At 36.5% G+C, this 21176-nt stretch overlaps 1 protein-coding gene across 2 annotated transcripts in view; it reads right to left on the bottom strand.

Moving 5' to 3' along the window:
• The window catches only part of TTC21B (tetratricopeptide repeat domain 21B), a 42202-nt gene extending 21521 nt beyond the window's left edge, over positions 1–20681 (bottom strand). For both annotated transcript variants that reach the window (XM_030488829.1, XM_030488830.1), the window contains exons 1-17: positions 20612–20681; positions 20274–20403; positions 19305–19415; positions 17221–17387; positions 15100–15222; positions 12965–13122; positions 12492–12576; positions 11152–11250; positions 10366–10558; positions 9555–9652; positions 8855–9055; positions 6855–6984; positions 6258–6415; positions 5628–5852; positions 4606–4844; positions 4212–4284; positions 3062–3172 (exon numbers count right to left, since the gene is read on the bottom strand). In XM_030488829.1, the coding sequence (XP_030344689.1) occupies positions 3062–3172; positions 4212–4284; positions 4606–4844; positions 5628–5852; positions 6258–6415; positions 6855–6984; positions 8855–9055; positions 9555–9652; positions 10366–10558; positions 11152–11250; positions 12492–12576; positions 12965–13122; positions 15100–15222; positions 17221–17387; positions 19305–19415; positions 20274–20403; positions 20612–20632 (2322 nt within the window). In that variant the 5' untranslated portion in view covers positions 20633–20681. The remainder of the gene's footprint in view (positions 1–3061; positions 3173–4211; positions 4285–4605; positions 4845–5627; positions 5853–6257; positions 6416–6854; positions 6985–8854; positions 9056–9554; positions 9653–10365; positions 10559–11151; positions 11251–12491; positions 12577–12964; positions 13123–15099; positions 15223–17220; positions 17388–19304; positions 19416–20273; positions 20404–20611) is intronic.
• Positions 20682–21176: the final 495 nt, after the last annotated feature.

The raw sequence follows: 21176 nt of genomic DNA, 5'->3' as shown, positions 1-21176 counted from the left end.
CCTTGCTACTTAGGTATGTAACGACATGCTGCTTAAAAGTTTTTTTTCTTTTCTTTCTTTGCTGCTCTTGTAACCAAGTCATTTTTAATAAACACTGTATTAAAAAACCACAAACGTTATTTAGTTGCAAGTTCAGGCTTCCAAAAAGGTAATGCCACATTAAAGATAAATAGAATAACTAGAGCCCACATTTTCATATTAGGCATGCATTTACATAGTCTAACCACGTTATCACAGTCTATCTTTGACAGGATCACTTCCAATTAAACTACATTTTTAGTAGTTGCTGAAGTTGTATAATTCCAGCCAAACTGGAGTTACAAAGTTCTGTTTTACTGTATACAAAGGACTAATATTTTCCCAAAATCTACCTGCAACACATGATGATAAAAGAAGTAAGGAAAAGTTTAAAAATACCACTGAAGCATAATCTAATAGAAAGGAATTTTCACTCAGCGTTTTTAAACATAAAAACTGATAATCATATCAGTTAAAAAAAGTCAAATATTTACTCAAGAAAAAACAAAAGCAATGTTCTGGATTAATAAACTATTATTCCATAAGTTTTAAAAAAATCCATTTCAATATAACAACTTAAATAGTCTTGAAATAGGATGTTACTTCTCTAAGGAAAAAAAAAAAAGAGAACTGCTACTATGTTGAAAAGGTACATTTCCAAAATAAATTTGAAATATTTTATTAATTTTTGTTGTTTTAAAATAGAACACATTTAAACATGCATAATAATGCACACATCACGCAGGTTATCTATTTAGGCTTAAGCAGCCTAAGGATGACATAGCTGAAGCCTCAGAATAAAAAAATAAAATCCATGAAATACTCATCACCATATAGATGACAAGTTTTTCTATAGCAGCTCTAGGAATTGTCACAGTACATTAGGTTATTACATACACAAAAAAGGTTTGAAGTATCATGGAGCAAGATAGGAATCATATATTGAGCTGCTTGTAGTACTGACCTAAACAGAAGCAAGGGAAAATTCTAACATTGCAAACACAGAACACAATTTGGACACACCCACCAGCAGTTTGAGGTTGCCCAAATAAAATTATTTGTTCCTGCAAGTTTTCCTCAAACATTTTCTTCTGGTTTTCCTACAGTAAGAAGTTAAAGCCTTTATTAGCACTCTTCTAGCCAACATTAAGGCTAGGAGATGTAGCAAGTCTGGGCCAATGAAGAAATAATTGAACATGGATTTGAGTGCACATAATCACATAAACTGCAAGTTACCAGACCTATAATTCACCAGATTTGTATCCACCAATGTACAGCTGTGCACTTTGCCAGATATTTTGAAGGGGACCTACAAACTTACTTTCAGGATAAAAAGGCTGTTTAGTGCTTTAAAGTGAAAGGCTTCCTTCTATCTGACCTGACGACAGCATAAATGTAGTTAACTAATTACATTGCACATACACAATAACCAGCTTATATGTCACAAATACAAAAACTATATATTCCCTGGAACAACACACTAAAAATTTCACATCAATGTGAAATGTACAGAAAGAAATCTGTAGTGGGATTTCTATGCAAGAGACATCCCCAGTCACTCCTTGCTAACTTACTTGATTGTTAATTGTCTTTCTGAAAAAAAGTAATCTATTAAATAGACATTCCCAGAAGATGGAGAACCTTTGGGTTTATTCCATGGAGCTAAATCCATGTTTCTCCTTCGACACCATCCTGGCACAATGGTAATAAACATGCAACTTTAAACAAGTAAGATGATGGCATATTAGTACAGTGTTTGAAATACAGAGATTCAAATCAGTATTAAGCCTGACAAGAAGTGATGATGGGAGCTAGCAGTCCTGTCCTGAATCCAAGGTAGAAAGTAGATTTCACAGAATCGTATAATGGTTTGGGCTGGAAGGGACATTAAAGATCATCTAGTTCCAACTCCCATAGGCAGGGTCACCTTCCACTAGATCAGGTTGCTCAAAGCACCATTCAACCTGGCCTTGAACACTTCCAGGGATAAGGCATCCACAACTTCCCTGGGCAACCTGTTCCACTATCTCACCACCACCACAGTGAAGAATTTCTTCCTAATACCTAATCTAAATCTACTCTCTTTCAGATTAAAACCATCACCTCTTGTCTCATCACTGCACTCCCTTGTAAAGAGTCCCTAATGATCTTTCCTGTAGGTCCCCTTTAAGTACTGAAAGGCTGCTATCAGGTCTCCCTGGAGCCTCCTCTTCTCCAGGCTGAACATCCCCAACTCTTTCACCCTGTTTTCACAGAAGAGTTGCTGCAGCCCCTTCATCATCTTCGTGTCCCTCCTCCTAACTTATTCCAGGTTCAATAAAGATAGAGACACCGTTATGTGAAATAAGTTCAATAAGTACATTGGAAGATTGTACTAAGCGTCTTTGAAAGAGATGCTGCTGAAACAAAACACAGAGCCATTTCTTGTACTTGGTCTCTCAGGCACTTTCTGTACCCATTTACTGTTTCCTATTTCAATACAAGTGGCTAGAAAAAAAGAGATGATTGGCACTGGTTTCTCTGCAACTACCAATCCATGTCAAAGCCGCCTGTCAGAACGTACATGCCAGCTTGGGATGATAGTGGCTTCCTCCAAAATTAAATGAGAAACTCCCAGCTTCTTTCAGAGCACATATGCAGAAGAATACTGCATTAAAAGTCTTTTACAACATGGAGACTATTCAAGAACATTGTACTAAAAGTCTCAGTGAGATGTAAATAAAACCTAAGAAACCCAAGTTCAAGATTCCTGTATGTAAGCACTAAGGGTACAATCACACCATTTCCCCAACATTACAGCCCTGCTTGCTTCCTTCCAGGCTGTCCTAAAATGCTTTCTTCCCTTCCCTGTGCTATGAAGGGTCACAGAGGGCTGAACACGTATTTTGAAGGGCATCTACAAACTTACATTCAGGATAAAAAAATCTGTTACGCACCTAAAGTGAAATGCTGCTTCTACCCAACCTGGAAATCAGGCACAGCCCACGTGTTGACAATAACGGACGTAATATTTAACTAGCCTAATACAGTACTTATAGAATACCTTGGAATAGTTATGTGTTTTGATTAGTGCTTTTCCAATTTTACTTGCTAAAGCTGGATCTTTTGGATTTTTCTTCAAGGCCTGCTCGTAGACTTCTATGGCTTCGTCAGGCTTCAGACAGTAAAAGATAAAAACACAGAAGTCAAGGATTAACATAAAAAGTGTATGAAGAAAACAAAATCTGGTAACCCCTCCAGGAATGACCGCCAAGTACTACTGGTTCATAAGCGACATACTTCTGAGAGAAGAATGGTCACTATAAAACTGCAGGAAGTGTAAAGCCCATGTAAATTTAAATTTCCATGCTAAAACAGAATGTGGAGAGAACTTTGCAAACAAACAAGTCTGATTTAACCTGATCCTTTTTCCACTGAAATTTCTCTACTAATATTTTCACTAGTTAACAAACTTATACAAACTTATTACCGTGTCAGTCAATCATCCATTCCTCTCCTCTAGCCACGTTACAGCAGATCTAAACAGTTTCCCTTTTGCTTTATAATTCTTCATTAAGGAGAAAACTATATGCAAACATTAATAAGTAAGCAACCCTTAATGATCTACAGCTCCCCAAACTAGTAATCTGAACTATAGTTGTGTGTCCTAATCCAATATATTCTTTCAACATCTGAATTTAAATGTGTATCCTTCAAAATCCTATGTCCACTTGACTACACTGTCTTCTAAAAATACTGAGTAATATTTCAAGTTCATCAAGAAAGCAAAGAATATAAAAAATGTACAGGAATTCAGTAATTTAAAATTTCAAAATAGAACTTTCAGTATGAGAACTAAGTTACCTAGAATTATTCTAAACTTCAGAACTCTTCTAAGCATCTTCAACTTCCTTCTGAATTTAATTTAGCTCTCGCTTTCAATTTTTGTTAGTCTTATGGGTCAGTAATCTTCTAGATAAAATTCCCACCTTGGCTTTCACCCAGTCAGTTATTAGAGGAAATGCATTTTCAACAGCTTTTTCTTTGAACTCAGAACAGTTACATTTGTAGCCAGTAATTATGGGGGTTTTTTACATCCTAAAGCAGTTTCTCTTTGCCAACTACCAATCAATAAGTCAACATGCTACATTGTCTCAACTTGCCAAAGTCAACAAATGACTCAATAGTTCTATTCATCCCTAGCAGGCACTTACCTCTTGAATATTCATGTATGCATCACCAAGAAGAAGCAAAGTATGAGCATTTGGCAGTTTTTCTACTAGGTCTCTGGAAACAGAAGACAGAACTTTGCTCAGAATTTAACATGTCAATGCTGGTAACTAAAAAACAATAAACAGGACACAACAATTTTCTACTCTGCAGATTTTAGTTTTTCTTTATTTCTGAAAATAAAACAAAAAAATCTGAGGTATCTTTCCCAACCAGGACTCTCAATTACTGTTTCAAATGGCACAACACTCACTTAAATGAATTCATTATGTCACTAAATATTTCTGACTTATTACAGTAGGAAGAGAAAAAAATGAGCTCACCACACTACCATTAAACGTCTTGGAAAATATATATACACACACCAGAAACTTTTACCTGTAGCAGCCAGCATATAACCTCTTATCTTTCCTATGATGAAGATAAATATCTGCCATTTTTTCTTTAGCTTGTACAAAGTAAGGCTGTTCAGGTGTAATATTTCGGAGCATAGTCAAGGCTTGTTCAACATCTCCTTGAGCAATTGCCAGATCTGCATTTGCAATCACAACTCTTAGTTCCTCAGAAGTTCCAGAAAATTCATTAATGGCTTCTTGCAGTATTATAACGGCTTCATGCTGCAAATAATAAAACCAATAGAATTAATGTATTCCCTGTTGTTGAACTGCCAAAAGTAAAGACATCATAAGCAAACGTATGTCTGGGGGCATTATACAGACCAATCAAAAAAGCCCCACAAAAGTCCCCAAGCCATAGTATCCATCTGTTTTGCTAAAACATTTAGTTCTTTTCCCTCTTGATTTCTTTTAAATAAAATGTATGTGGTACAAACCACCAGAAAAAGTTTTAGTAAAGAAAATAACATCTGCATTGCATATATATAAGGAGATGCTCAAAACTGATCTGGACAATGCCTTTAGCACCTTGTTCTAACAGGTCCTGCTCGAGCAGGATGACCTCTAAAGGCCGCTTCCAACTACACGATTGCGTATAGCTTCTCTCATATTCTTACACGTATGTAGTGTCCTACTGTTTATTAAGAGAGTAAGGATGCTGCTACAGAAAGACATGATCCAAAAATATTTCTAATACCAGTCTGACAGCAAAACAGTAATCTACATGCCAGCAGATGACCATCAACGTTATCTCCTCCTCAAAATTAAAAGAGGATTTGTAGACTTAAAATTGAGCACCTGCAAGTAGGGTTTCTTTTTTTCTCTGTACAATTTCAGGTACAAGCTGTCAAGTCAGGTATTAACATCTTGGGATTTCAACAACCAAATCTTCTGGTAAAAAAAAGTGTTGGTTTTCTATTTTGAACTAATATAGACACTTCTGTTAACAGGAAGAAGAAATTGTTTTCAGGTATGTACTACATCTTAACGAGTTTGCTGTCTTACCGGTTCTCCATTCAAACGGTGAACTTCTACTAACTCTAGGAAGACGGACACACGATCGCTTGTGTCAATTTCAATTCTTTTCCCTTTAGTTTTTGAGGAAGCTGTAGGTTTTCTCATTCCAGGCAAATTCTTTGCCATCTGTAAGGTCTTAATAGCTTCTGATAATTCTCCCATCTTCTTCTGAGTTTGGGCCTTAATTAAGTGATAAATGGGATGTTCTCTCACCTAAAAAATACGAGATAAGGAGTTGCACTGTATTCAAAACCTTTGAAAGAAGATTTTTTTTTTAAATAGTGACCTTAGTTCCTTCTTTCCCTCAAATATATCTGATTTCAACTTCAGTAATTTACTTATGAAAACATTAGAATTTTCAATAACACAAACTAGTAATCAAGTAAGTTAATTACTACATCCCCAAGTCCTTCTTCTCAGGGCTGCTCTCAATCCATTCTCCTCCCAGCCTGTATTCGTGCTTGGGATTGCCCCAATTCAGGTGCAGGACCTTGCATTTGGCTTTGTTGAACTTCATGAGGTTCATGAAAAGTTCAGTTTAAAAATTACTACATACAAAAACATACAACTTCAGATAACTGACAGAATAAAATTGTCTCATTCTTTTGTCCAACTCACCTCAAAATTGTAGCTCAGACAAAGTTCCAAGGACTGAGAACATAGCTTAGTATTGTTTTGAGCCAAGTACACCTGGGCCATCAGTAAGTGTGCATCTGCATAGGAAGGATTCCTTTCAAGACAGTAACGTAGATTACTATGGGCTGCTTCAATATCCCCTAGGAAGTTAAAAAAGGGAAAGTGAAAAACCAGTTTATATGAAATGCAGAGGTTAAATAGAGAGCATTTCTTAATGATTCACTTTTTTTTTTTTTTAATGTGAGCATTTTGTGAATAAACTCATATGCCAAGTATTACGTGGCTATGAAATGAAACCAAAAGCAGATCAAAGGTAAGATATTCTCCCATTGTTCCATCTCAATAAGTGATCTTTTTTGGAAGCAATAGATTAAAAAATACCATATTTATGCATCTGTACAATTAAGATGCACTCATACAAATCACAAAAAAAGACAGGGCAAATGTTCTTCACATTAGCTGTAATGCAGTGATCTGCAGTGAAAGAAAAAACTCATTATGATTTAAAAGTGTGAAATTAATTTTTTTGTATTAAAGAAACTAAAGAGGTGGATAGCTATCCATTCCCATAACCATTACCTGACAAGTATTTCACTTTTGCAATTAAAAAGACAGCTTGTTGAAGACCAGGCACAGTTTTTACCACAGTTTCAAGAACAGAAGCACAGTGCTTGAGAAGTGGTGAAGGAGACTGCCCAGGACTTGCAGGCTAAGAATAAAAAAACCAAACAAACAAAATCAACAACATAACAAACAAAACGCACACACAAAAAAAACCCCAAACCAACCAAACAAACAAAACAACACTTCAGTGACTGGTTTTGGACTTGCTTTTCATTTCAAGTCTGAGCTTCATTTTAAACTCAAATGAGTCATAGCAAAGCACCATTAGTTTATTCAGCCCTAAAAGCTAAAAGCTGTCATTGTGAAGGAATATAAAAATACATTTTAAATTTAAGGGGGCAACTTCTTGCTATCAGCAGGAACACAAGAGAGCCTCATGGACTTCAAGGATGATCAAACACTTCAGACTTGACATAAGCTGAGGATTCAGTCCATAAACATTTGGTGACATACTCTGAAATACCATGCCAACTCATCCAACACAATGGTGACATGAACTAAATTTCAAGAGAAGTTGGAATGAATGACCACAATGATGAGAAGAAAAGGTTCTGGTCCTGTCCCTCCTACCCACATTCCACACCACAGAACATATCCATACTGCTAGCAACAAACTGAAAATAGCAGCTGAGAAATAGCTACTTTCCTGTAAACTGCTAGTACAGTGTACATTTTAGCTTCTCATTGTCAGAAACATTGTTCATTTCCCTCTATCACTTTAGCTAGTTGCTAACTGTTACATATAAAAAAGCAAAAGGCAACCTAAAGATCCTTCTGTTCACAGCTTGTATTTCCACAGGACCGATGCCCTGGGGAAGCAGCAATCGTCCACCGCCAAACTGGAAGCTTCCACCACCTGGCTCCCGGCGAATACCTGACTTTCTGATAACACAAACCTCTTTTTGCAATAAGGAGATAATGAAACTTCAGGAAAAGCCTATCTTTTCTTTTACAGTTTTTTTCTACAAACAACAGTTCAGGAAATACAGTTTTCATTCCAAATTAAAAACCATCATTGCCACTAAGTACTTCCGGAATACACCTCAGGGAAATCTTCAGACAAGACACTACCTCACTGAATGACACTTCTTATTTATCTCCATCTGTGACACGAAATTGTCTTTGCTACTGATGCTTTAGACTTTAAAACATTACCATTTCATTATAGATGGTGGGATTGATCACAACAATGGAAAACTCCTTGTCTGCCTGTTAGATTTTAAAACTGTTCATGAATAAATATTTACAGGAAGGTTCTATAATTAAACTAGAAATCTGCTAATGACAGGATAACAAAAATCAGCTCCCACCTATTTCAGAAGAATAATCTATTTCAGGAAGACACCATTTTAAAGAAACTTTAACTATTTTTCTTCTGCTTTAGCAATCTAACACCCCCATTCAATTTCTTAAGTTCTACATGCGTTTGTTGCCAAAACTAACACAAGCAAATTCAGGCACAGAAAATTAGCCATCTAAATTATATCTTTCTTTGGAATTACTAATAACAATTATGATACAAGTAGTATTCTACTGATTTTTACCAACATAAAAAAGAAACTGAAATGAAGAAAGAACATAGGTATACTAAAAAAATACCCTGAGCTGACAAAAATATTTCAAGAATAGGATCGTCACGGCGAACATCCTACTTCCATATTGAGATAGCTCTATTCACTGTACTGTTACAGTTTTCTGATCAAGAGATACTAAAAAAGTATAAATGCACACACTGTGCATTAAACAAATATTCCAGGTTTCCACAGGTGTCATTATTCCAACTTGCTCACTTCACAGAAGATGTATTTTCATAGATATTTTGATTAAACACACTTTTACTTCAAATGAATTCACAATTTAAGAGGGAAATTTTTCTAAATTTTTGCTTCATGATCTCAAAATAAAATCCAAGAATAATTTCCATTTTCAGGCAGATGTCATCTACAGCTGCTTACCTGTGCTGGGCAAAAATTAAGATACTCCCTAATGATTTCTAGCAAGAAATCAGGGTTTAGTTTTTCAAAATATTCCACACCAAGAGGAAAACCACACAGAGATGAAAAGTGAGTGTCCAGAACATCATTCAGTAAGGCAATAACTTCTTCTTGTCTCTTCTGTTTTTTCATTGCTAGGACCGCACGCAAGAAAGATAATTCCTACAGGTAAAAAAAGGAATAAAACATTCTCCATATTCCAGATACATGCATCTGTTACTCATACAATAGTACATAATTATTAATGTTAGACATTTCTTCTTTACATTTAGGGACACTGGAAGACATTTAGTAAGTTCACCATAAATTACACTGATGATTATTGTATCAATGCATTGCTTTAATTTGTGCTGGAAACTCTAAACGTTTCCGAGCCCAAAATCCTGATGATAATTAATATCCCTCCCTTCCTGACATTTCAAACTTCAGGTAAGTTTGCACTGCAGGAAGGCAATGATGTTTTTGCTCTGCAAGCAAACAGCCTTGCGTTGCAAAGTTAGACAACACATTAACTTAGACAGATAGCAAGAAAAACCGAAACTTGGATTGAACGGTATTCCATTAAGAATGCTCTGCTCAAGTGACTGAAATACAGAAGTAGCTAGTAGACCAGAATACAGATTTTAATCAAAGTATTTTAATGAAGGAAGATGTCTCCTACCCCAGATTTCCCAATGGACTGTTGAATTTCATTAAGAAACTCCAACTGCTGCTCTGCATCTTCTAATTGTCCTTGTATTAGCTGACAACGGATAATTCCTGTAACATATTCAAACATTTTATTGCAGATTTGCCTCCTAGTCAAGCACATGCTTTGTTTTCCAGAATTAACTGGAATTCATTTCCACAAACCACTCCTACCCTCTGAATTTTTTATACTGTTTAAGGCAATGCCATAGTCAGGGAGAAAAATGCGGGGAGGGGGGGAGGAGGGGGAAAATCTGTGAAGCAAGTATGCCATATTTACTCTCCATTGTCTTGACAGCAATTGAACTTTATCATAAGTAATTTATTTTTTTCCAAAGAATACAATATGTACACAAAAAGTATCAGATGTTTTGATTATTTCAATCTAATTTGGACACCTATGTAGCCATGGAAAGCTTGTTCTATCAACTGCCCTTGAATTCTTTTATTTTTGTAGCCCCTAAGAATTCTCTAGTTCTCAGGTACTACAGAAATAAGATAATAAAAAAAAAAATTGAGCCACATCTCTGTCCTTAGCATTACTTTGAGAGTTCTAATTTAAAAGTTACACTTTCCAAAAGGAAGACCAAGACACATATTCAGTGAGGAGAAACTCTTGCTACAAAGAAGACTGCATAACATGAATCAGGAAGTACTGCCCAGTAATCCTGTTCTAATAGTTCTAGATTTTCCTAGCAGCAGTAGTAGGAAAACTTGATCAGAAAAAAAAAGTATTGCCTGTGCCTTAAGAACAGCAAAAACCAAAAGAAAGTGTAAGACCTTACCAGTTAGTGCAGGAACACTTGTTTCATCAAGTCTCATAGCAGTCTTGTACCATTTTAAAGCTTCTTTCACCTTTCCTTGTAAAATCATTTGGTAGCCAAGTTCAGTAGCAAATTCTGCGTTGTCAGATGCCAAATCAAATGCTCTTTCAACTAAGGTTTGTGTATGTTGAAGGATGAGCTGGTCTCGGCCACACTAATGGTAAGAATAATCTTTAAACCTTAAATTTTCCTTATTTTTCAGATTCACTTAGATAAATACACTGAATATTGCTGTAGCAGTTGAGACAACATCTTCTCATATAAAACTAATATAATCTGTAGTAGCTGTAAAAATTGTGACATTAAAGAGTGTTGGATTCCAACATAAATCTACGGTACTATACAATAAGGAATAGTCGACAGTTGCTTTGAATGCCTCCTTAAAACAGTTCTGATAAATACAAAGGTTAAAGAAACCTTCCATTTCAAGGCTATGTGATTAACCTTGTCACTTTCCTATGTTAAGAATATGGTTGGTAGATGTGAGTGTATTTTCACTGGAAACTTGTTTCTTATCTAAAAGCAAGTAGTAAAAACATTTTTTGAATGAGATAGCTTAAGTGTGGTAATTCATACTGAATGTAAAACTTTAAAAATGTAGTTACCAAAGGCTACACAAGGATACCTATTTAAATTGTCTGCAATCTTCTACTTTTTGGTAGATATTTAACATCTGTTTACCAGAAAATAAAACAAAAACCAGAATATACAGATAGTTGTATGATGGTTAAGAAAAGGCATACTCACTGTTCTACTGAAAGCTAAAGCCATTTTACAGAAGAGCTGTGAATTATGTGGTTCTAATCTGTCCAGAGCTTTGATTAGGTCTCTCAGTCTTGTTGAAGCCTTAGAGAAAAAGAAGTAAAATAACAAGTAATAGAAACAATGAACAGATTAGGACAATTGAACAGTTTTCATTAAAAAGTAGTCACATGCTTTACTATTCAGTACTATCTTGAAATGTAAACTTGGAACTTTTGAGGGGTAGCAGTTAGATTTCTTTTGGAATTCTTAAATCCAAAATCTGAAACATGTTTAAACCTCATCAGTTTTTTTACTGTTTTCCTAGACATGGGTCTTAGTCACATGTGACATTTCACCCCAGAATCTTTTATTTATACACTACCATGTCCAGCAATTTTCATTCCTGGGCGGCTTTACTGAATTGAAGTCTGCAATTGTTAGTTTCTCCATATTTCCTATGATTGTGCACAGGTAATACTTAAATTTGATTTTAAATACACTAAAGAGTTTTTTGTAATAACTAAAAATGTGTTATACAACCTAAAACACCTTTTCCTTTATAACCTGAAAATAAACCTACAAAACGCTAAAAGCACTTTACATTTTTGCTAAATTTCCACTTAAATTATACCAGCATTTTTGCATAATGGAAAAGATATTTTTAAAAAATATTTAAAAATATATCTTAAAATATATAATGATTTTTCATGACAACGTATTTTAACATTTCCTGAAAAATGGCACAAGCACCATCTCTACAAAACACATGCATATATTTACTGTGCAGAAAAGGGATCTTGGGAGTAGAAGAAAAAGTTAAAGAGAATTCTTAGACCTAAAAAACCCCACAGTAATTGTCAAAAATGGGTGAACAAAGCACAGGTTATACAACCTAACATCACAGATAGATGTAAAGTGACTGTGACCCCGTTCCAAAAATTTATAGTTACAAAACTCATTACTTCCCCTATTTCAATTAATAAAATACTTAAAATTAATGGAAGGCTTACAATAACTTATGAAATTAACAAAAGAGCATTTAAACAATAAAAGTTTGCTTTGATGATTGAAATGAAGGTGATTCAATCAACTGTCCAAAGGACACTTCTCTTTGGTTTGATTCCTGTTGTCTAGAAAGACGGAGGTAAAAAATTATGTTTCCCTTGGCTTCCAACAAAAAGCTAGAGCAACCATTTGAGTCAGAATAAGTGAATATACCTTTTCTGCAGATAAGTAGTGTAGTACAGGAACGAACTATGTGAGAAGACAAAGAAAACAGTGCTTGTGGCATCTAGTCCCTACAAAGGCTGTGTTGTGCTCAGTCTGCTAATTAAAAGACTCACCTCAGATATATTTCCTTCCCTGCACAGATAATGCAGGGCCTCCATTCTTATGGCTTCTAAATTGAGGGCATCTTTCTGCAATAGTCTAAAGCCAAACAAAAGGTGAATGTAAAGAGACCAAAACAAAACCTTTACTCAATCATCTGTTTTGCCCTAAAAGGGGAATAAAATAACTTATATTGCAGTCACTGTAAGTCATAGCTCTCAATTGAAAGCATAGCTTTGTTACTTATTCCTATCCTTCAGAAAACATCCTCTTCCATTCAAAATGGTTTCACATATTGATGCAGTATCCTCACAGAATTGCAAGGCTGGGTTCTAGCAAAACTTAATTTAGTTTAAGCTTTTTTTTCTTTTTTAATTAACTAGTTCAAATTAATTAAAATCAATGGAAACCTACCTACTTTTGTTTCAAAGTGTTCTTACAGTGTAAACATGGCAAGAACACAACAGTGTGCTACTTCATACTCAACCTATGTGCTGTTTCAACTGTCTGCTCCCAGTCCTGCAAGGCTAGTTGTAGCTTCATTTTCTTTATGAAAGCAGGAATGAAGTTTGGAAAGTTTGCAATTATCTGGTTCACAGTTTCCAGAGCTCCTGAAAAATTCTGTCGGACCTCAAAATACTGTGCCTAAAGGAAGGAAGAGAAGTCACATCTAAAGCCTGTATACTCACATAGGTGAGAAGATTCAGAAGTTCTTTCATACAGAAACCAGCAAAAAGAGCCAGTGAGAGAAAAATCTTTAAATAATAGTTTTACTTCAGCATCAACCACAACTAGAGATACTGCAACAATCAGATAGCAAAAGATGCCATGTAAAACCTAGTGTGTTGTAAGCATTCTACAACAAAAGGTAATTACAGCATTTACAAGTAACTCAGCATTTACAAGCAACAAAAACAGAGATGTACCTGAAAAGTAAAATTGTCTTACTAGGTTTCAAGTAAGTTTGTATAAAGCATCTCACAGTTTTAGCATTCTAAACACAACCACGGATTTAACATTTTTTCAAGCCCTGAGGTACGTACCATCTAAAGCCTGTGGTCAGTAGGTCACTATTGTTGACAGAATTAACATTTTTTGTTAATTTTAAAGCAATTTACAGGGTATTCCAAATACAAAACTACTTCAGAAGTATCAAGCATCACAGTTTTAAATAAAAATCAACTTAGAGCTTAAATCCTGTTTTGCTTTGATACTGTGTGCATGCCATTTTATTTCATATTTTTGATATAGAAATGGTGCAAACGTAGAGTTTGAGAGTTAATTTCTTAAGCCATACCAAGATAGCTGTCTGTCTAAAATCTAATTCAGTAACTAAATTTGAGATATACTGGTAGTTGAATTCAACAGTCTGCATATAGCCAAGCACACGTGGTTAACCAAATACCATTGTGCATGCTCTCCTGAAGTTTAGTCTTCTTATTTTCATTGAACAATTTTTTCTGCATTTAGCTTTAGAATATTAAACATTATATTAAAAAGTAACAATGCTTGTGATATGAACAATTAGCATACTCTGAACCAGACATGTAAAACCTATTGCGTGGTAAGCATTCTGTAACAAAAAAACAGAAAAATGTGTAAAGAAAACAATTCATGCCACTCTTTTAATGAAATATAACCAAAACAAGCACTTGAAATTAAAAAGAACCAATGTTCCTAGATGATCACACTACAGTGTTTAAATACTATTTGTTTTTGTCATGGTACAGCAATTCTGCAATGTGGATAGGTATCCCATGCCAAAAGGAAGAGACCACACATACTTTTATATTTTCGGATGATTTGAAACCTCATTTCTTACATACATAAACATGAATAAAAACAGTTTTTCTTGTGTACATAGTAAAATCATAACCTCAGTATACAGTTAGGCTGACTGTATTTAATCTATACCTTTCTTTCTTACATTGGTATCTAATGCACCCCAAAGTATCACCTTGTAGGTATTTTTATTCCAAGAAAAAAAGGAGGAGAACGAGGGGAAGAAAGCACATCTTTTTAACATAATTAAAAGAAATATAGATGTGCAAGAAGAATCAGTTACCAGCTTCAGTTCATCAACAAAAAGCCAAAAACCAAATAAACCACCAGGTGGAAACCGTTTTTAGTGCAGCAGTATCCCACTGCAGCAATGTTTTATACTACAGAATTACAGAAATGTAATAATGCAAGAACACCCCAGAAATTCATAATCACGTATATGGTAATAGACATAGCGTACCATTACCATGTACCAGTACCATTACCCAGGCACACCCCTTTGCCTTAACCTACAAAGAAAGTGAGAAGTCTTACGAACTACAAACTACTTGAAATGGGCTGTCTACTGCAGGAAACAGAAGTGTCAGTATATTTTTACTGTGCTAGTGATCAATTTCTGTGACAACTGTCCTATATTCCTTAAACAATTTTATAGATTGATTCAAACTTCATTTCTGCTAAGACCCAGTTTTTTTCTCTAAACAAAACCAGTGTGACTGACACTGTATTTCTATTCCTTGGACAAGGTCATTTATAGACAACTCTTCTCAGCATCCCTCTAATCACTCTACAAGACTAACATGACATTTAGGAAGTGTTAAAATCATGATGCAAACTTACTTTACCAAGCAGAGCAAAGACATCATTGCCTTCCTGCAGTGCTTCATCGAAGTATTTCAGAGTTTTTTTAATGTGAGTTTCTTTTCCACAGGTGAGATCAAGCCATGCTTTCAAAATCAACCCCTATAAACAAAATATAAATTAGAATTCTTCACTAGCTAGGTAGTAAAAAAAGTATACTTGATATATTAATAAAAAGAAATAACTTAAAAATAAAAATAGGACTTAAATTATCTATTTTAAATCATTTTAAATACATATTTGAATTATAACCAGTCTACAGCGTAACCTAAAATATTAATAATTTATTACAGCGTTAAACAAATAGTATATTTACTTACATCATTAAAAACAACAAAAAACAAGGCCACTGAACTAGTCTAACATACTCAGCAAACAGAACAAAACCACACAGAAATAACAACATAAACCAGAATATTTTCTGCAAACACTGCTGCGGAATTTTTTCTTAAGATATTGTTTATATGAGACACTGAGAAACAAATGGAGCGCTGAAAAAGGAGAGACACTTGTTTTTTTTTCTTTCACAGTCTGATTAAAAAGAAAAACCTGTGTGCAAAGGGCAAAGATCTGATATTTCCTGAATCTCCAACAGTATTACACTGTTATATATATGTTATATATATAACATATTATATACGGTTTTTTAGAACATTATAGTACTTAGAACTTTTAAAAGTTGAAAGGTGTCTCAAGTTTTTTTTGTTTTTTTTTTTTTTAAAAAGAGGTATTTTACTTCTATAGAAGGCGTACATAAAGTATCTTATCAAAGTAAATTGCATATACTAAGCAAATCATATTTCACAAAGTTTAAGCACCCTTTACCTCCTCCCAAAAAACCTGAAGTACACATAACTTCATATTGTCAAACTAGGAACAGGGATAAGCATAAGTAAACTTAGAAAAAAGGAAAAATATTTTTTTCCTATATATTTAAATGCCAATGTACATTTTTACACATGTGCATGTCCCTCTGTATAGAAAAACATACACAATATTTCAAATCCATTAAATACCTCTGCTGAAAGTATTTCCTACTAAGCAACATTCCCAAATAATCTTTTGAAAACAAAAACAAGCAAACAAACCACAATTACTATGGCTTTAATAAGCAAAGTCATAAATACCGCTGTTTTTAAAAATGGCATACCCTTAGTCTTTTTAGAAATAAACATATTAATGCTTTGTGATGTCCTTAATTATTTCTTCATGAGTAAAAGTTAAGCAGTAATTAAAAATAACTACCAATTTTAATTAAAAATGAGTGATAGTTCAAAAGCTATTACTCAAATTCATAATGTAATTCAGAAATTAACGTTTAGAACAGTTGCAGATTTCTAACTCACATAATATCGTACAAACCATTAAACTGTAGGATATAAATTGAGCAACGTACTGAACCACACAGAGGTACAATTCAGAAACAACATTGTGTTTAATACTAGTGTCATAAGAGAACAATCATGCATTCAATTTTAACAGCTCTGCCTCAAAGACGTCTGATAAAAAAAAAAAGACTTATCTCTCCTTGAATCGAAGCTGATACATGCTTTAAAAAACCCCAAACAGTAAGTTTTCCCAAACCTCTTTAAAGATTCTAGTGAATTTTGATGTCTGTATACAAATGCAGAAGACATTGCTACATACAACACTTACCTCAACTTTAAAATAAATTACATAAAGTAAAACCCTAAGCAAATTTTGCCTTTAATAACTGCTGAAAATTTAAATCCCCGACCCTCTGGGTATTTTTGAGACTTCAGATTCAAAATAGATGTGTCCCTCTAGTGAGACTATCACACTTAGGTTTTTTTCTAGAAATTATGATGCTCAGTATCAAGTAGCAAAATTGGCATAACTACACATTATTTCCATTGGTCAATGCAGACTTGTTATTTCTTACGTGAAAATGAATATTTAGCAGACAAGAGAATCATTATGGGAAGTCTACTTGGCCCTGTCAAATGAATTTATGACATTAAGAAGAATTAGAACACAAAACAGTTAAAGGAAACCTCCAAATAACATTGGTGCAGTAAGTCTAGCTGCACAGTGTACATGATCCTATTACTATTTCACATAGGAAAGGAAAGAAGTTACCTCTTTACCACCACCAGAAACTTTTATCATTCTATCAACATATTCACGGGCTTTGTCTTCACGACCAAGATGCCACAAAAATATGCCAGCAAAGTACAGAGCCTGCTGTCCTGCTGTTTTACGTTGCTCCTTCAGTTTTGCATCCAACTCTAGAATAGCATCTCGATCTGAAAAGGTTTTGTTCACAGATTTTGTTGATAGCATCTCAAAATATTACAAGAGAGCAGCACATAAGTCAAGAGCTTCCAAAGCAAACCTTGTTTTCTGTATTGTATATTGATAAACAGAAGCAATCCCTTGCAATCCAATATCTTAATCAGGTACAGAGGCAAAAGACAGGATTCTCATCAACACGGTCATTTGTGCAAGAACACCACTACTTGTTAAACCTTAAATTTGCAGCTGAGACTTCTGCCAGATAAATGGATATTTGACAATTAGGTTCACCAGTATTTGCCAAATAAGTAAACAGTTAAATATAAAGCAGCCCTACAACGCTGAACATGAGATGACTTAGCTTCAGAATCCCTGGAAAACACATGATGTGTTTCTTAAAACTGAAACTCATTTTCTCACATCCTCATTGTTACTGCCAGTTGCTCTCATCAGGTTAATCCCACACAGAAATTTCATTTGGTATGGGGGGCTTACTGTCAAATATTTTCTTTTACCCACATTAACTTCTGATACATTTTTAGGAGCCATTAAAATCAAATGTCTGACTCGTGAAATGCATGATAATTTTGCTGCCTTACAGTATTAATCCTCAGGGACTCAAATAAGAGCGATGTCATTAGTCAGAGCTGTTTCACATCCATACTGCTTAACAAAATTGTCAGTAACAGTTATAAATCTGCAGAGTCAGGAAGATACCAGGGCGATAGTTTAATGACAACTTGGATTACCTGATAAACCAACTGTGGTTTTGAGAATATAACTTAGCAAAATAACCTCTGTTTTTAGACTGGGGAAAGGAATACCAGTGTTCACAAAATTCTTTTCTCCATTTGTAAGGTCAGGGTAACTTGCAAGATAGAAATGGTGTGGCTTTAATGACTTCTTAAATTGCAATTCTGCTTGTCCTGGGTTCAGCAGTAGCAGTCATTTTTCTCCTTCCTAGTAGCTAGTTGCAGTGCTGTGGTTTCAACTTTAGTCTGAGAACAATGCTGATAACACACCGATGTTTTTAGTTGTTGCTAAGTAATGCTTACTCCAATCAAGGACTTTTCAGTCTTATGCGCTGCCAGTGAGGAAGGGGACAAGAAGCCAGGAGGAAGCAGAGACAGGACACCTGACCCAAACTAGCCGAAGGGGTATTCCATAGCATTCCATTCCACAGCACATCATACCCAGTATATAAAATGGGGGGAGTTACCTGGAAGGCCCAGATCACTGCTCAAGTCGGGCTGGGTATCAGTCGGCAGGTGGTGAGCAATTGTATTGTGCATCACTTGTGTTTATTGTTTTCTCTTTCTTTTCCCCTTTTGGTCTTCTAGTCTCTCCCCTCGCCATTTCCCTTATCATTATTATTATTGGTGGTAGTAGTAGTGGTTTTGTATTATACTTTAGTTACTGGACTGTTCTTATCTCAACCCATGGGAGTTACATTCTTTGGATTCTCCTCCCCATCCCTCCAGGAGTGGGGAGGAAGAAGAAAGGAGAGAGTGAGCGAGCGGCTGCATGGTTCCGAGTTACCGGCTGGGCTTAAACCACAACACTGCTCAAAAGCACCAGTATCAGACAAGAGTGAACAACAGTCACAAGAAACTTGATTAATTTATATTTTTTTCCCCATGAAAGATTTTTCATCATGGTGGATAAGTCAGAGATTTTTTTTTTTTTTTTTTTTTTTTTTTTTTTTTTTTTTTTAAGTATTTTGTTTTAACATTCAGTCTTACTCTTTGCAGTTTTGTGTTTTGTTATTTTTGTTTGCAATCTTGGTAAGTGTCACTTTAGTACTATATAGTATGTCAAATGCAAAGCTGGAGCACACCTTTTTGTATTAGGCAGAATTAGTCTACGACTCTCAGATCTTCACACAGAGCTGTCTAAAACATGACGCAGTATTGTCTTAATGAGCATACCTGGCTTAGGGCTCTTTTTATGGGCATAAATCAAAGCCATCATTGTACAAAGTGACACCTCCTGTTTGTTTTTAATAGACTCCAACTGTCGAATCCCCTCTTGGATGTCACCTAGTGAAACAAGCACAGAATAGGCTATAACATTTTTCAAGACAGAGAATATCAACATCGAACATCAATCTCACTTAAATTTTCCCCTCTATTCTTTTCTTCTGTATTTCTGATAACAGCTTCTTCACAACTTCATTATTCACATATCCACTTTCACCTTCTGCGCAAGTCTTTCAAACAGACACAAGAAAGAAAAAAGCATCTCAATGCAGAGAACTTGAAAGGAGTTACATGCTAGTTCTGTCAACTGCCATAAAGATAAAAATCATCTTTATTATTTGTTTTATACAGGCATTGAACAGCTATTCTTGCTCCTGTTTCTTTATATATCCAGATATATTGCCTTGCTTGCGTGAAACTTTTGAACATCAGTAGAAAACACAGCATCATAAAAAATATAAACTTGTGATTGTAAAGCAAACAAAAAAGTCAGGGAGTTTGGGATTAGATACATCACCTCAAAATCTTTTGAATCCTTCCTCTCCCCACTCTGGGTTACCTTTAGTATTTTGTGACATCTTTGAAATACATATTTAGGAAAATAAAACTTCTCAAAACAGTTTAATGTACGCAGTGACCCTCCCAAGAGGTATTAGCTGTCAGCTCCTCTGAGGCAAATGCATACAACAAAGTTAGATACAGCTGCATTGAAGGGAACAGCTCAAACCGGGGTGTGTATGGGGAGGTGGCGGCGATCATGAAACACTGGCAATCTTCTCAGCATGGAAAACATTCAAACCTCATGACATTGTTTTCTTTCTGTGCTAAACATTGAACTTTGCGACGTAAGGATGCCCAGCGCTTGGGAGGGCGGCGGAGGGACGGGACACAACAACCAGCTCCCCAGCCCCTCATTACCTTCCCTCAGGGCACCGTAGGCTCGGTAGAACAGCAACACCGGATCGCTGCCCAGCCGCCCCAGCGCCTCATCCGCCGCAGCCCGGACGTGGTGGAAGTAGCCTTCTCGGCAGTAATAATTGAGCAGGGCCTGCAGGAGAGGCGGCCGCGGTTCACTCGTGCAAACGCTTCACCCCGGGACTGCAGCAGACGGCGCCGACCGGCCGCTCGCCCTCCGGCCCCAGGCTCCACCGCCCCTCCCGCGGATCGCCGCCCTCCCACCCGCCAGCCCGGCCGCTGCACAGCCCCACACCCGCGGAGGGTGCCGGGGCAGGACGGCGCCCGGCAGCGGCGCTCACCTGCTGCACCTCCGCGTCCATCTTTGCTACCCAGCGCCGCCGGAGCCGGGGGGGAGGCTCTGGAAAGGTGAGGGAGGGCGTGGCAGCACGCTGCCATTGGCTCGCTAGTAGGAGCGCTCACTGCCATTGGCTGGTTTAGCAGGAGCGCCCACTGCCATTGGCTGGTTTAGCTGGAGCGCCCACTGCCATTGGCTTGGAGGGAACGGAGGCGGGAGAGACACGGGAAGAAAAACTGGCGGAAAAGGCCGGCACGCGGCGCGTGCCCGGCGGCCTATTGGGCTCTCGGGAGGCGGGGGCGGGAGCACGCGGAAGGGAGGGCCCGTGCCATTGGGTGCCAGGCGGAGAGGGCAGGGTTTGAACACACCTTGGCGGGCGGCGCTGGTTGCGGCGTGCGGCGCCCCCTGTCGGCGGCTCTCCCGCGGGTTGGTCGGAGCGGTGGGGGCTGTCACTGGCTGAATCTGCATGGAAAGCCTAGGGAACTGGTTTGTTTTCTTGCTTTTTTGGCTGGACATACGACTAAGTGGCCCACATTCCCTATGTTTCATAATGTGTCTGAGTACTGAAC

This window comes from Strigops habroptila, chromosome 5 (assembly GCF_004027225.2).
Source record: "Strigops habroptila isolate Jane chromosome 5, bStrHab1.2.pri, whole genome shotgun sequence".
In the NCBI taxonomy this organism is placed as follows: Eukaryota; Metazoa; Chordata; class Aves; order Psittaciformes; family Psittacidae; genus Strigops; species Strigops habroptila.
Note: the sequence above shows the minus strand (reverse complement) of the source record. Positions and strands in the feature narration are given on the sequence as shown.